This window comes from Aricia agestis, chromosome 2 (genome assembly GCF_905147365.1).
Source record: "Aricia agestis chromosome 2, ilAriAges1.1, whole genome shotgun sequence".
NCBI classification, from domain to species: domain Eukaryota; kingdom Metazoa; phylum Arthropoda; class Insecta; order Lepidoptera; family Lycaenidae; genus Aricia; species Aricia agestis.
This window is the reverse complement of record NC_056407.1, coordinates 18070796-18083749: the sequence shown is the minus strand read 5'-3', so window position 1 is coordinate 18083749 and position 12954 is coordinate 18070796. Positions and strand designations below refer to the sequence as shown.

The following is a 12954-nucleotide window of genomic DNA, read 5'->3' as shown; positions in this document are numbered from 1 at the left end:
TTGCATGCTGCAAAAATTTATTGCTGCATATAACTGCTGCAGCGTCACCTGGATTCTATAGGAGCCAAGCTCCATATGAAGCCAAAGTGAAGGTTTCATGTTTGGATTTATATTGACATAAACATTATAGTTTCAAGGGTCAGTTCACAGCGAACCGAATCGAGACAATCAGTGACATGGCAATACAAAATGCAAACGACACTGTTAGCGGTCCCCCGACACACCGTGACAACAATTATGGACTAAAATATCACTTTACACTCAGGAATTATTTAAACTTAAAGACAGTAAAATGTATTATTTCATTACTTTTTAAAGTTGTTTGGCGGGGGTTTTTTATATATTAAGTATATAGGTACTACATACGGCTGGCCATCGACAGTAAACACGAGGTCGGGCTCGGGCGCGACGTCGGTGGCGGTGCACGACAACACCACGTTGCGTTCACTATCACCGTCACCGTCAGCGTTGCCGTCACCGTCGCCGTCATCGTCATCCTCAGCCAGCGTGACGTTGAGCTCTGGTCCGCTGCCGCTCGCTGCACATAACAATACTCTTTATTTGTACACAAATAAATAGACACAGCGAGCTATCTAGGGGTTGGTCATAGATAGACCTTATGAATTTTTACTATCAGCAGATGACCATGACGTCGTCAATCGACCACACTCTCCTCAACGATCACGTTTGGAATACTATAACGTCGACAACACTCAACGTCGTCACATTACACCCCACAACGATCACGTAGGTCGAGATCACGTCGACAACACTCACTGTAGACGATGAGGTCGTCGTGTTTGCGGATCTCGTCGAAGGCGTTGGAGACCTCGCACTCGTAGCGGCCGGAGTCCGGCGGCGCCGCGCCCGTGATCACGATAGAGTCGAACGCCTCCACACCTGAAATAACGATAAGGTTACATTAAGTTACATTTTAGGGAGATGGCAGACGACAGACTTTTTGAGCGATCAAGTCTGCGGCGCCCATACAGAATGGCCGCGCCATGCCGACTGTATGGGCGCCGCAAACTATCTCCCTTATGGAACACTCGTTTTTCTTTATTTAAAAACTCCATTTTATTAATGGATTGCATTTATAACATTGATTCTTACCCTTCATTTATTTATTTATTTATTACGGTACAGTTACAGACCACAGAATAACAACATACAGTAAACTAACATTAACAACACACGGCATTTAGACTGAGGTCCAATTACAACTACACCAGCATTGAAGGTAACAATATTAGTATAAGATTTACTTAGAGAAAGACAGGGAAAACACAAAACAAAATAGAACTAAAAACTAAAACTAGACATCAACTCGCCACAATAACAACAAAGTATAAAATAAATAAAAATATATCCTACAGTAGGTAATACAATTCTAATGACTTAAAAACTAAAACTAAACTCTGAAGGCCATCAACACATATTGTTAAACATTTAGATGTTAGGGTCCTTGGCTAGATCACGTTTAAATGCAATCAGACTACAATTGAAAATATCTTTATCATGGCATATTTTATTATACGTATTACAAATTCTATGCAAAGGATTATTTTTGGACACATTATTACATGTTAGTGGTACACTAAATAATGGTGAATACGTACGGATCGAGTAGGGATTTTAAATGACAACTGCTCTAAAAGAACAGTGTCCATAAGACCATTAACAATTTTGTAAAGAATACCAAGATCAGCATTCTGTCTTCGTTTCTCAAGGCTTAGGAGACCCAATTTATTGATCCGATCAATATAATTCGGCAACTTCCTTCGCATACCACATCTACTACTTAGTACCCTGACAAATCTTCTCTGAACTGCTTCAATTCGATATAAACACTATACATAGGCGACCATATAGATGAACAGTACTCAAGAATACTTCTCACTAGGGCTACATAAAGTAAGATCCAAGTACAAGGGTTCTTAAAAGGCTTAGCTGTCTCAGAAATAAATGACAGCATATTATGGGCCCTGCTGCATATGGAGTCATAGTGCGACCGAAATGATAGTGCGGTATCAAAAATAATTCCCAAGTCACTTATTACTGAGACACGAGATAAGGCTTGTCATTTATGTTATAAGTCTTATTATATTTTTATTTCTTGTAAAAGTAATAACTTGACATTTATTAGCATTTAGTCCCATAAGATTGCGTTTGCACCATTCAGTCAAGACATCTAGATCTCTCTGAAGAGCTAAGCAATCACTGATATCAAATATAATTCTAAAGATCTATAGGTCATCTGCATATGCTAAGCAATTACATTTTATGCAATCCAAAAGGTCATTTATAAACATTAAAAATAACAGCGGACCCGGAATTGAACATTACTATGCTACTTACTGAAACTCTACAAATGCATGACTCTCAAACAAAAATACATGGTGGAACAAAAGTAAGATTAATTTTGTTCCTCCTTGAGTAGGTAGATATTGTAGTAGATAAAAATGTGTATGTTTAACATAAAGTTCACTACCAATGTAGCAGCGCTGAACAAGTTACTTTTGATTTTTATGTAAGTATATCTATGGGAAATGCAACAAAAATTGCTTACCCATATTAAATAGATACTCTTTCATCGTTGCTACTTGTTACATTCACACTAAACTATATTGTAAGGCACAAATAAAACACAATATTACTTGCACTTTTTCCACTATATTCATTAATTACTACAAATTTAACTTAAACACGACCGGTTTCGATATGAATATAGTGGAAAAACTGCAAGTAATATTGTGTTTTATTTGTGTTTAAAATGAATTTTCACCAAGAACCGTAAGGCTCGAAACATACATTGTGGTTACACGCCTTAGGGTCAATTCAGACCGCAACGCGACAAGGCGAGGCGAGGCGCGGCGCGGCATAATTTTGTTTGGATTTGACAGATTTCAATTGCGTGAGACGTCTTGCGAATCTGTCAAATCCATATAAATTTAGAAACGCGTCGCGTTGCGGTCTGAATCGACCCTTAGGGTTAAGTCAGACGTCTTGCAAATCTGTCAAATTCATACCTATTTAGAAATGCATCTTCATTCTACGCGTCGCGTTGCGGTCTGTTGTTATTTACATTTCGAGCTTCAAGATGCAGAGGATAGGTAGGTAGATACCTACCGTATACTAATATACTTACCTATTAGAAAATAATTAAAAACAAGTAGATAATAATGAAGAAACCAATTTGTTGATGCTTTGATAACAGTTTCAACAAGGTCAAATTTAACAAACTAGAGATCGCCCAATGGTCGAAATTCGACCTTGGTTTCAACGACATTAGGACTAAAATTTGCATTCATCATATTTTTTTCAACTCTTGTCTCTGGGACTCAGCTGATCTCAGCCTGGCCGTGTAAGCATTGTCTAATAGTATCTAAGATTCAATAAAAAAAACTATAATCCATTTTCAATTTGTTGCCTTGTTGTCAACAGACTTCAGCCATAAATAAAAGAGTTTAATTCATATGTATAGGCTTGTCACTCAAAAATCTTGTCATTTTTCCTAGTGTATGTGTTGTTGTGTGTGTAAATTTTCAATTTGTTGCCTTGTTGTCAACAGACTTCAGCCATAAATAAAAGAGTTTAATTCATATGTATAGGCTTGTCACTCAAAAATGTGCCATTTTTCCTAGTGTATGTGTTGTTGTGTGTGTAATGTTGTTAAATTTTAAAGTAATATATTAGCTCGATGCACACCTTCACCATATAAACTATAACTGTGAAAAATTTCATTCACCTACGTTTCCCCATTTTTCGTCAAAAGGGATACAAAGTTTTTGGCTCACGTATTAATATATAGATACATCAATTAATATGTTTGGTGTCGATGAAGGTTTATAAAAAAACGAGCTTTTGCCCACGGCTTCGCTCGCGTTAAGAAGTATTATTACATACAAACTTTCATCCCCTATTTTAACCCCTTGGAGGTGGAATTGATCAAAATCCTTTCTTAGCGGATGCCTACGTTATAACATCTACCTGCATGCCAAATTTCAGCCCGATCCGTCCAGTGGTTTGGGCTGTGCGTTGATAGATCACTATGTCAATCAGTCAGTCACCTTTGAGTTTTATATATATAGATCTAGCAAGCAACGCAAAATTCATAAAGACATAATAGCTTATTGTTTTAATATTCAGTAGGCACAATGCTATAATGGTCTCTAGCGTATTACTATATAGACGATACTTTTGTTATTAATCTGCACATAATGTACATGTCTGCACCGTTACACGTACTGAATAATAGTAGCCCATTTGACTTGGCAATAGTTTTCAAGAGGAGTACACAGCATTTTTCACCCCCAACAAAGGAGAGGGGTGTTATAAGTTTGACGTGACCGGGGAACCGATCGGGGGGACCGATTTTGATCTAGTTTTTAGGGTTCCGTACCCAAAGGGTAAAAACGGGATCCTATTACTGAGACTTCGATGTCTGTCCGTCTGTCTGTCTGTCTCCAGGCTGTAACTCAAGAACCGCTATAGCTAGACTTCTGAAATTTTCACAGATTGTGTATTTCTGTTGTCGCTATAACAACAAATACTAAAAACAAAATAAAATTAATATTTAATCCCATACAACAAACGTTATATTTTTGGCCTTTTTTGCTCGTAATCAATAATGGCAACAGCTAGGCACTAGAAAACATAAAGTTTTATATCTACTTTAATAAATTATAATATTTCAATAAAATAAAAAAATTAAGGGGGGCTCTCATACAAAAAAAAAACCGGCCAAGTGCGAGTCGGACTCGCGCACCGAGGGTTCCGTACAAACCTGCAAGGTTTACAAAGTTCGTTCATTACGACAATCGAGTCATAACTATGGTATTTTCATTGCAAAATGAAATTCATAACATTACAATGGGGAAAGATGGAGGAGCATAAATTTAAGACAAAGATCTCTTTATCGTTTAAGTAATAGCTCTACGCGTTCATGAGGAAAAAAGTAATAAGTTTATATTTATTAAAAAATATATATTTTGTAATGTAACTAAAAATTTAAGGTTTTCGGAATTTTTCCTTTATGTGTGCTATAAAACGTTGCTTCATGCCAAATTTCAAGATTCTAGGTCGACTGGAAGTACCCTTTAGGTTTTGATTCCCTTGCGAATACTTGCGAGTTTCAAAATATGCAGCTTAAATTGCTGTTTCTTTTGATTGCGTTGACATAGAAGTTTGATTTTGTTACAGCTTAAAGGTATTATAGACCTGAGTATTTGGTATGAATTTCAATTTAATACCTCTACGCGTTTATGAGGAAATGGGTAGTAAGTTTAAAATTATTTAAAAAAAATATATTATGTGATGTAACTAAAAATTTATGGTTTTCGTAATTTTTCCTTTATCTATGCTATAAGACGTTGCTTCGTACCAAATTTCAAGATTCTGAGTTCACGGGAAGCACCCTGTAGGTTTTGATTCCCTTGCAAGTGTCGAAAATTTGCGGCATAAACGGCTGTATCTTTTGATTGCGTTGGCTTAGAAGTTTGATTTTTTCACAGCTTCAAGGGACAGTAGACCTGAGTAATTGATATAAATTTCAGCTTCATACCTCCACGCGTTCCTGAGAAAAAGGGTCTTGACAGACGGACGGACGGACAGACGGACAACAAAGTGATCCTATAAGGGTTCCGTTTTTTCCTTTTGAGGTACGGAACCCTAAAAAAACAATTTTGGCCTATTTTTCCTCTATTACGGTACGGAACCTTTCGTGCGCGAGTCCGACTTGCACTTGGCCAATTATTTTCCTTCGGCGTCTCTTTTTACCCGCGCTTTGGGCGGTCGCCCAGCGTCGCCCCACCATATAACGCCACTACTGAGTGTTATGCCTAGTGCGGTCTTTGTAATATACTGCAGTAACTTACGTATGTTATGCCTCAGCGCGGTAGGCTTGTGTCCCATGATGCGCTGGTAGAGCTGGGCGCGGGAATCGCTGGCATTGATGGGCGCCCACCACCACTTGACGTACAACGCCTGCTCCGTCTCGCCCGGGGCTAGCTCGTAGCGGCAGGTCAGCCGCGCCTCCTCGCCGGCTGCCACGGAACGAGGCACCGTGAACTCGCTCACCGACAGTTGTCGACTGCCTGCAATGTTTTAAATACGATGTTAATAAATATTATTGACTAAGTAAGACTAAGTTAAGGCACAGATGTAGAGTAGACCACTGGGAAGGATATAATATACTTTTTATCGAAAGAAAGCTCTTACATTTCCGGTGAGACTAGGGTGAGACACTGTTTTTTTAAGCGACTTCCAAAAAGGATGAGGTTATTTAATCGGCTGTGGATATTTTTTTTACGTGGGCATTTGGCCAAGCTGCGCTTACGAACAAAATCTAAAAGTTGTTAACCCACCAAGCCCCATAAGCTCTCTGATGAGCGAGACACAATAGAATAACAATAGATTTCCAAGAATTCACGATCGAAGGATTAATAAGTAACTAAGTACTATCATGTGTTACAATTTACATATTATACAGTACTGGAATCTGGATGCTCTACGGTCCAGTCTATAGTTCTTAAGAGGAGTCCACACCGCCCTTTTTTCCATACAAACGCTGTCCTCTGTTTCCTTTCTGGATAATGCTAGTAAAGTTATAATTTTTTTCCTGAATATCTACGGCCACAAATACAATGTCCCTATGTTTTCTTTTTTTTTTCATAATATAATTTTTAGGGTTCCGTACCTCAAAAGGAAAAAACGGAACCCTTATAGGATCACTTTGTTGTCCGTCTGTCCGTCCGTCCGTCTGTCAAGACCCTTTTTCTCAGGAACGCGTGGAGGTATGAAGCTGAAATTTATATCAATTACTCAGGTCTACTGTCCCTTGAAGCTGTGAAAAAATCAAACTTCTAAGCCAACGCAATCAAAAGATACAGCCGTTTATGCCGCAAATTTTCGACACTTGCAAGGGAATCAAAACCTACAGGGTGCTTCCCGTGAACTCAGAATCTTGAAATTTGGTACGAAGCAACGTCTTATAGCATAGATAAAGGAAAAATTACGAAAACCATAAATTTTTAGTTACATCACATAATATATTTTTTTTTAATAATTTTAAACTTACTACCCATTTCCTCATAAACGCGTAGAGGTATTAAATTGAAATTCATACCAAATACTCAGGTCTATAATACCTTTAAGCTGTCGGAACCCTCGGTGCGCGAGTCCGACTCGCACTTGGCCGGTTTTTAAATAAGATATAAACGTTCAAAAACCCCAAAAAAATGGCCAGATTTTCCGCTGTGTTCAAACGTCCAGAAAACAGATTTGGCTAGATTATACAAAAAAAGCAGAACATAGGAACACAGCTCAAGCTTTTCTTTAATCTTTAGTGAAAAAAGCACTTAAATCGGTTAAGTTTTGGAAAAGGAATCAGGGGACAACGAATCGTTGATTTTCTGCAGTTGTCTCTATCGTTTTCTGCGGTATAGGCTTGAGGTAAGGGAGACAGCTATAGATATTACACGTACTTTTTTTCGTTTCTCTAGCCCCTGGTGTATCCTCTTAATACAATCTGGTCAAGCAGACTCGTGTTCTATGTTTACAAGGGTACAGTAGGTACTGATCAAGCAATCTATTGAACTGCCGCTGTATCAATGTAATATTATAGTATACTGGGTCCTTAATTGTATACGCACTAATATCCTATTGTTTTGTAGGACGTAGAGTGTAGACTATCGATCATTTCTGGAGAAGCAATCTGCATTTCAATGTCAGCTGCGTTAATGAAGTTTCTAGATAATTCTATTTTGGTAAGCGATAAAGTACAGTATCATCACAGACAGAAGGGATTTTAGACATGAACACATCTTCGGCCTCGAATTTGAGCGACTCGACAACTGCGTCACACCTATTTATATATTATTGTTTTATTTTGAACTAGATATTGCCCGCAAATTTGTTGCGGCGAAATTTTTTATCCTGATGGGAATTGGGAACCGTACATTTTCCGGGGTAAAACCATCCTGCTCTTGTGAATCGACGTTTCACAAACCTCAGTTCTATGAAACGTGAAGTGTCGTGTCGCGTCGCTGCCTGGTAGTGCGGTCTCACCTATAATTGCTGCTTGATAGCAGAAAAAAAGTATTTACAATTTAAGCAATAGATCATAAGTCCCAGTCCGGGTCAGCCGTTTATCCATTTGATTTATATCGCAGCGGGCACCCACTACACCTATTGCAGATCTCTGAATTGACACTAATAGTACTCGTTCGACCGGACAATGTACGAAGTGAACCAACGTCTTTGTAGGAAGATGCTACAGGCTAATCGCGTTTAGTTTGCAGTAGGTAGTACCAGTGCACTGTGCAAACGTTCAAATTAACAAATGAAGCTTTGGATGCACTAGAACTATAAGGAAAGTGTAAAATATTGATAGTATTTTTGTTATTACTTCACTATTAGACAGATTTTCACCACATTTATTACGGCAGTAGTTTATAGGCTCTGTAAACTACTTTTCATCCTGAACGAGTACAATTCTCCCGTGGGCTATTATTACAAATTGCAATAAAGAAAGAAAATGTAGTATAAATAATATATTTTCGCGTGTTCTTTCATGCTGATAAGCTTGTTGTAAAGTTTCTCTCACATTATCGCGGTTTTAGGGTTACCGCGATCTATTTATAAAGTTTATAGAAAATTAGGTCATATCTAAATGAATGCGACTATCTTGGGCAACCTTGAGTTGGTCCGGGTGTGTTAAAAATACCTCCGCGGTCCGCGCCGACCTCCGCGAGCGATGCCGTTTAATATTTACTATTATCTAATCGTGGGCCATACGGAGCGTTCACCGGCCTATCTGATGAACTCTACTAAACAGCTGGGCAATCATTAGTACCACGGGTGCTGGGTATTCAGACAAATATGGTTATTCAGACACAGAGCAAAATATCAGTGTACTTTATCAAATAAGTATGTCAATAATAATTATTGTTTGTTGGGCTGTATTCTCAGGGTACTTACTTGGCTGCTTTAAGGTCACCTAATTTTAGTTACAATATTAGAATTAAACATATTAGTTGTAGAAAGTAAAGAGCGTGAAGCCCGCCGACAAACCGCAATGTGGTTTGGCGGGTAATTAGATTAAGTTTTTTTGTGGAATTTTCAATAAAGGATTTTTATTATTATTTTATTATTATTATTATTATCCAGACACTCGACTGATAAGCGATGAAAAAAGCGCACAATGATGTGGCCTAAATAAAATACCTGTAGGCTGTAGACCTTTTGAACTATTCAAAAGGTCTACAGATATTTGGACCAGGCTGTTGGTGACTTACTTTTAAATTATCTCGTTTTTAGAGTTCCGTAGTCAACAAGGAACCCTTATAGTTTCGGTCTGTCCGTCCGTCTGTGTGTCTGTCCGTCTGTCCGCGGTTTTGCTCAGAGACTATAGGACCCATAGACTTATTTATATGCATTATAAGTTTATGATAGGACCTACAACGTTGTAATTTAGCATGAATACACATATTAATGATGTCGACAAAATCTATACTTAATATTATAAATGCGAAAGTATCTCTGTCTGTCTGTCTGTCTGTCTCGCTTTCACGCCAAAACTACCGAACCGATTGTAATGAAATTTTGTATACAGATAGTCTAAAGCCTGAGAAAGGACATAGGCTACTTTTTTTACTGAAAAAAAGGGTTGTAAGGGGGTGAAAATACGAAAATTTGTTCAAATTAAGTTAGTTCCAAAAATTCATACTAGATGGCGCCGTGCGTCTCTTACATCGCGCTAACGCTTGCCCAACATCTTTCTATAAGAGGTGGTATCATCATATATCTGTGTAAATACGTTATTCCCCAAAATCCGGAAAAACGTGGCCCAAAGGGGGGCGACGTGGGGTCTCCTGACCCCTTTCGAACAAAACACAAGACTGCCAAACGGCAGTCTCCTTTCCGACGAAGCTAACACGGCCCTCTCACACAGGGCCATTAGCATAGATCTATTCGAAAAAAAAAATACATCTGTGTCTCGATTTTTTTCGATTGTTATTTCTTTTATACATTATTTCTTTTTTACGTTATTTAATAAGTCAGTACTTTATATTATATACAGTGACGTAACCTTAAACCTATCAATGATAAATAGTTTATGGGTAAAGTTGTGTAATTGGGGGGCTAAATAAGCTTTAAAACTTGGCATAAAATATAAAGTTTTATTTAAAAAAATGAAATATTATGTGCACACTGCAAAGCTGTTTTGATTTAAGGGGTACCAGGGTTTTTTTTTATAAAAGCTTTTGACACCAATTTTGTTGACATCGCGCGCTATAAACTGAAGTCCACGCGGACGAAGTCGCGGGCAACAGCTAGTGGTACATAAAATCTTAAAAAATATTTTTTTATGGTACCTCCCCTTAACACATCAAGCAGGAATTAATTTTTTTTCGCGCCCAACCCATCGTATGAGGTGTCGTTGGATAGGTTTTAAAAAAATATTATGAGTATTCATGGATCATTTTCTGATTTAGGGATTCATTTGTGAAATATTAAGTTTGAAAGTGGAAAAAATCGTTAGAGTCCAGTGTCAACCTCTGCTACCAGCTAAACGATTGTTCCTGAAAATGTGAAAAAACGGGAGTAGGAAATATGCTGAGAGAAAGGAAAACTACCACAGCCAAGAAGACTTCATAAGTTAATGTACTTAATATTGAGTAGTAGTCGATCAACTAAAAAAAATATATTCGGCGAAGTATAAAGGAACTTTTCGTTCAAATTCCTTTGAAAGTAACTGAGACGATGTTGTTAGTAGTGTAAAACACGTTATAAATGTACATTCGTTGACCATACAAAAAATTCCAAAAACTAGCGGTACTACGGAACCCTACATTGCGCGTGGCCCGACACGCACTTGGCCGGTTTTACTTAGATACTTTAAGTTCAGAAAATCAAAACGTCAGTCTCCGAGCATTAGTGAGACTCTGCAGAGCATTTGTTAAAAATAAGATGACTTCCTTAACTGCCTATTGTAATATTCTGGTGCTGTCGTTGGCAATGACCTCGAGGAGTGGCCTTCACCACGAGGAGTGAGTTTTATTAGCGAGTCCCGATTTCGTAATTTATTTATCCCGCCTAATTTGGTTTGTAAATTGTAGCAACACAGAACTTGCCTGGATAGTAAACTGTGATGTAATAGTTTGTTATAATGTTATAAAACATTTATTTTAATACTAAAAATTGTAACTTGTAAGTTTCGCGGTCTTCGATCAATGGGTTTGTCACCAATTTTCGTAAGATCAGTTGGTTTGTCACGAATTTTCGCGCATTCCAATCGTGATGTTCTCAATGATACGAATTACGTGAAAATTTTATCAAGATGACTTGTTTTAAAGACTTTTTTTTGGTTAAGAAACATCATCAAATTAATGGTGCTAATATGTCCATTGTTGCGTCGCTTCTTACGAATTTAGCTCTATAAATCTCAAATTTCATATTACAGAGTTTTGTTTCACGTATTAAGAGGATTCCACACCGCCATTTTTTCCATACAAACGTTGTCCCCTGTTTCCTCCCTGGATAATGCTAGTAGAGTTATAATTTTTTTCCTGAATATCTACGGCCACTAATACAATGTCCCTATGTTTTCTTTTTTTTCATAATTTAATTATTAAATAAGATATGAACGATCAAAAACCCAAAAAAATTGCCAGATTTTCCACTGTGTTCAAACGTCCAGAAAACAGATTTGGATAGATTATACAAAAAAATCAAAACATAGGAACACAGCTCAAGCCTTTTTTTAATATTTAATGAAAAAAGGACTTAAATCGGTTAAGTTTTGGAGAAGGAATCAGGGGACAACGAATCGTTGATTTTCTGGATTTTCTGCAGTTGTCTCTATCGCGTTCTGCGGTATAGGCTTGAGGTAAGGGAGACAGCTATAGATATTACACGTACTTTTTTTTCATTTCTCTAGCCGCTGTGGTATCCTCTTAAGACTATAGTTCTGTGTTTTGCATAGTGCTCGGCAATTTGTGTTTTTTTTTTTATATCATTTTATCTGTTTTAATAAAAAATCGAAGATCGTCGAACGCTATTACATAGTAATTGATTGTTGGCAGATTTGATCTTAAAGAATAGGGCATAATACACCTAGAAGGCAAAGGCTATAAAAATTAAAATACTTTTAACCAACAGCGTTATAAAATCAAACATAGATTTTGGAACATACCCAGAAACTATTAATTTGAACGTTTCCGAAAGAACAAACTGAGCAAGATGAAGGTGAAATCCGTTGATTAATGGTGTTTGAAATTACGCTACAGCTGAACTAACATGGGTATTGACAGATGTTTTGTGGATGATTTAATAGATATTAATATAAAATTAGTTCCAATTATTGTAGATATGGTGATAGACCTTCTAACGTAACATAGTAATATTACTTAGCATAAAAGTACTGGTTAAAAAAATCGTTAATACACTTACCAGCGACCAAACACAGGAACAGAGCAACGAACCACATAGCTACAGCCGCGAACTGAGCGACCGACTGCCGCCCGTCCTAATTTGTACAATTTGATCTTCGCGGGAGACAAATTACACCAATCTAATAACACAACTTATTCACTTAACTCTTTACACGTTTGCATTTAGATAATAAAAACAAAAAAAAAAACAAATTTAAATAAAGAACGCGCCGTCACTCGCGCCTCGCGCGGTATTTCTGCGACTGTGTGGAGTCGCTCCTTCTATTCTAGTAGTTATGAATCAAACGTCATAACACCAATCAGTTATCTAAACTTGTATCTTTTATTATAGCTGACCGAATACAGAGCCTATGCGTTGAATCATAATAAATTATTAAGAAACTATCTTGACCGTATTATGCAATAATATGCATACTTGTTATCCTTACGTTACCTGCATATTGGGGGCAAAATATGCGTTTTTGAAATAAAATATACTTTTATCACGATTACTGTTAAA

The 12954-nt window shown here is 37.4% G+C and overlaps 1 protein-coding gene across 2 annotated transcripts in view; it reads right to left on the bottom strand.

Moving 5' to 3' along the window:
* Nucleotides 1-12787, bottom strand: part of LOC121738074 — a 28753-nt gene extending 15966 nt beyond the window's left edge. For both annotated transcript variants that reach the window (XM_042129909.1, XM_042129917.1), the window contains exons 1-4: nucleotides 12454-12787; nucleotides 5877-6095; nucleotides 778-900; nucleotides 367-538 (exon numbers count right to left, since the gene is read on the bottom strand). In XM_042129909.1, the coding sequence (XP_041985843.1) occupies nucleotides 367-538; nucleotides 778-900; nucleotides 5877-6095; nucleotides 12454-12490 (551 nt within the window). In that variant the 5' untranslated portion in view covers nucleotides 12491-12787. The remainder of the gene's footprint in view (nucleotides 1-366; nucleotides 539-777; nucleotides 901-5876; nucleotides 6096-12453) is intronic.
* Between the last annotated feature and the right edge of the window lie 167 nt (nucleotides 12788-12954).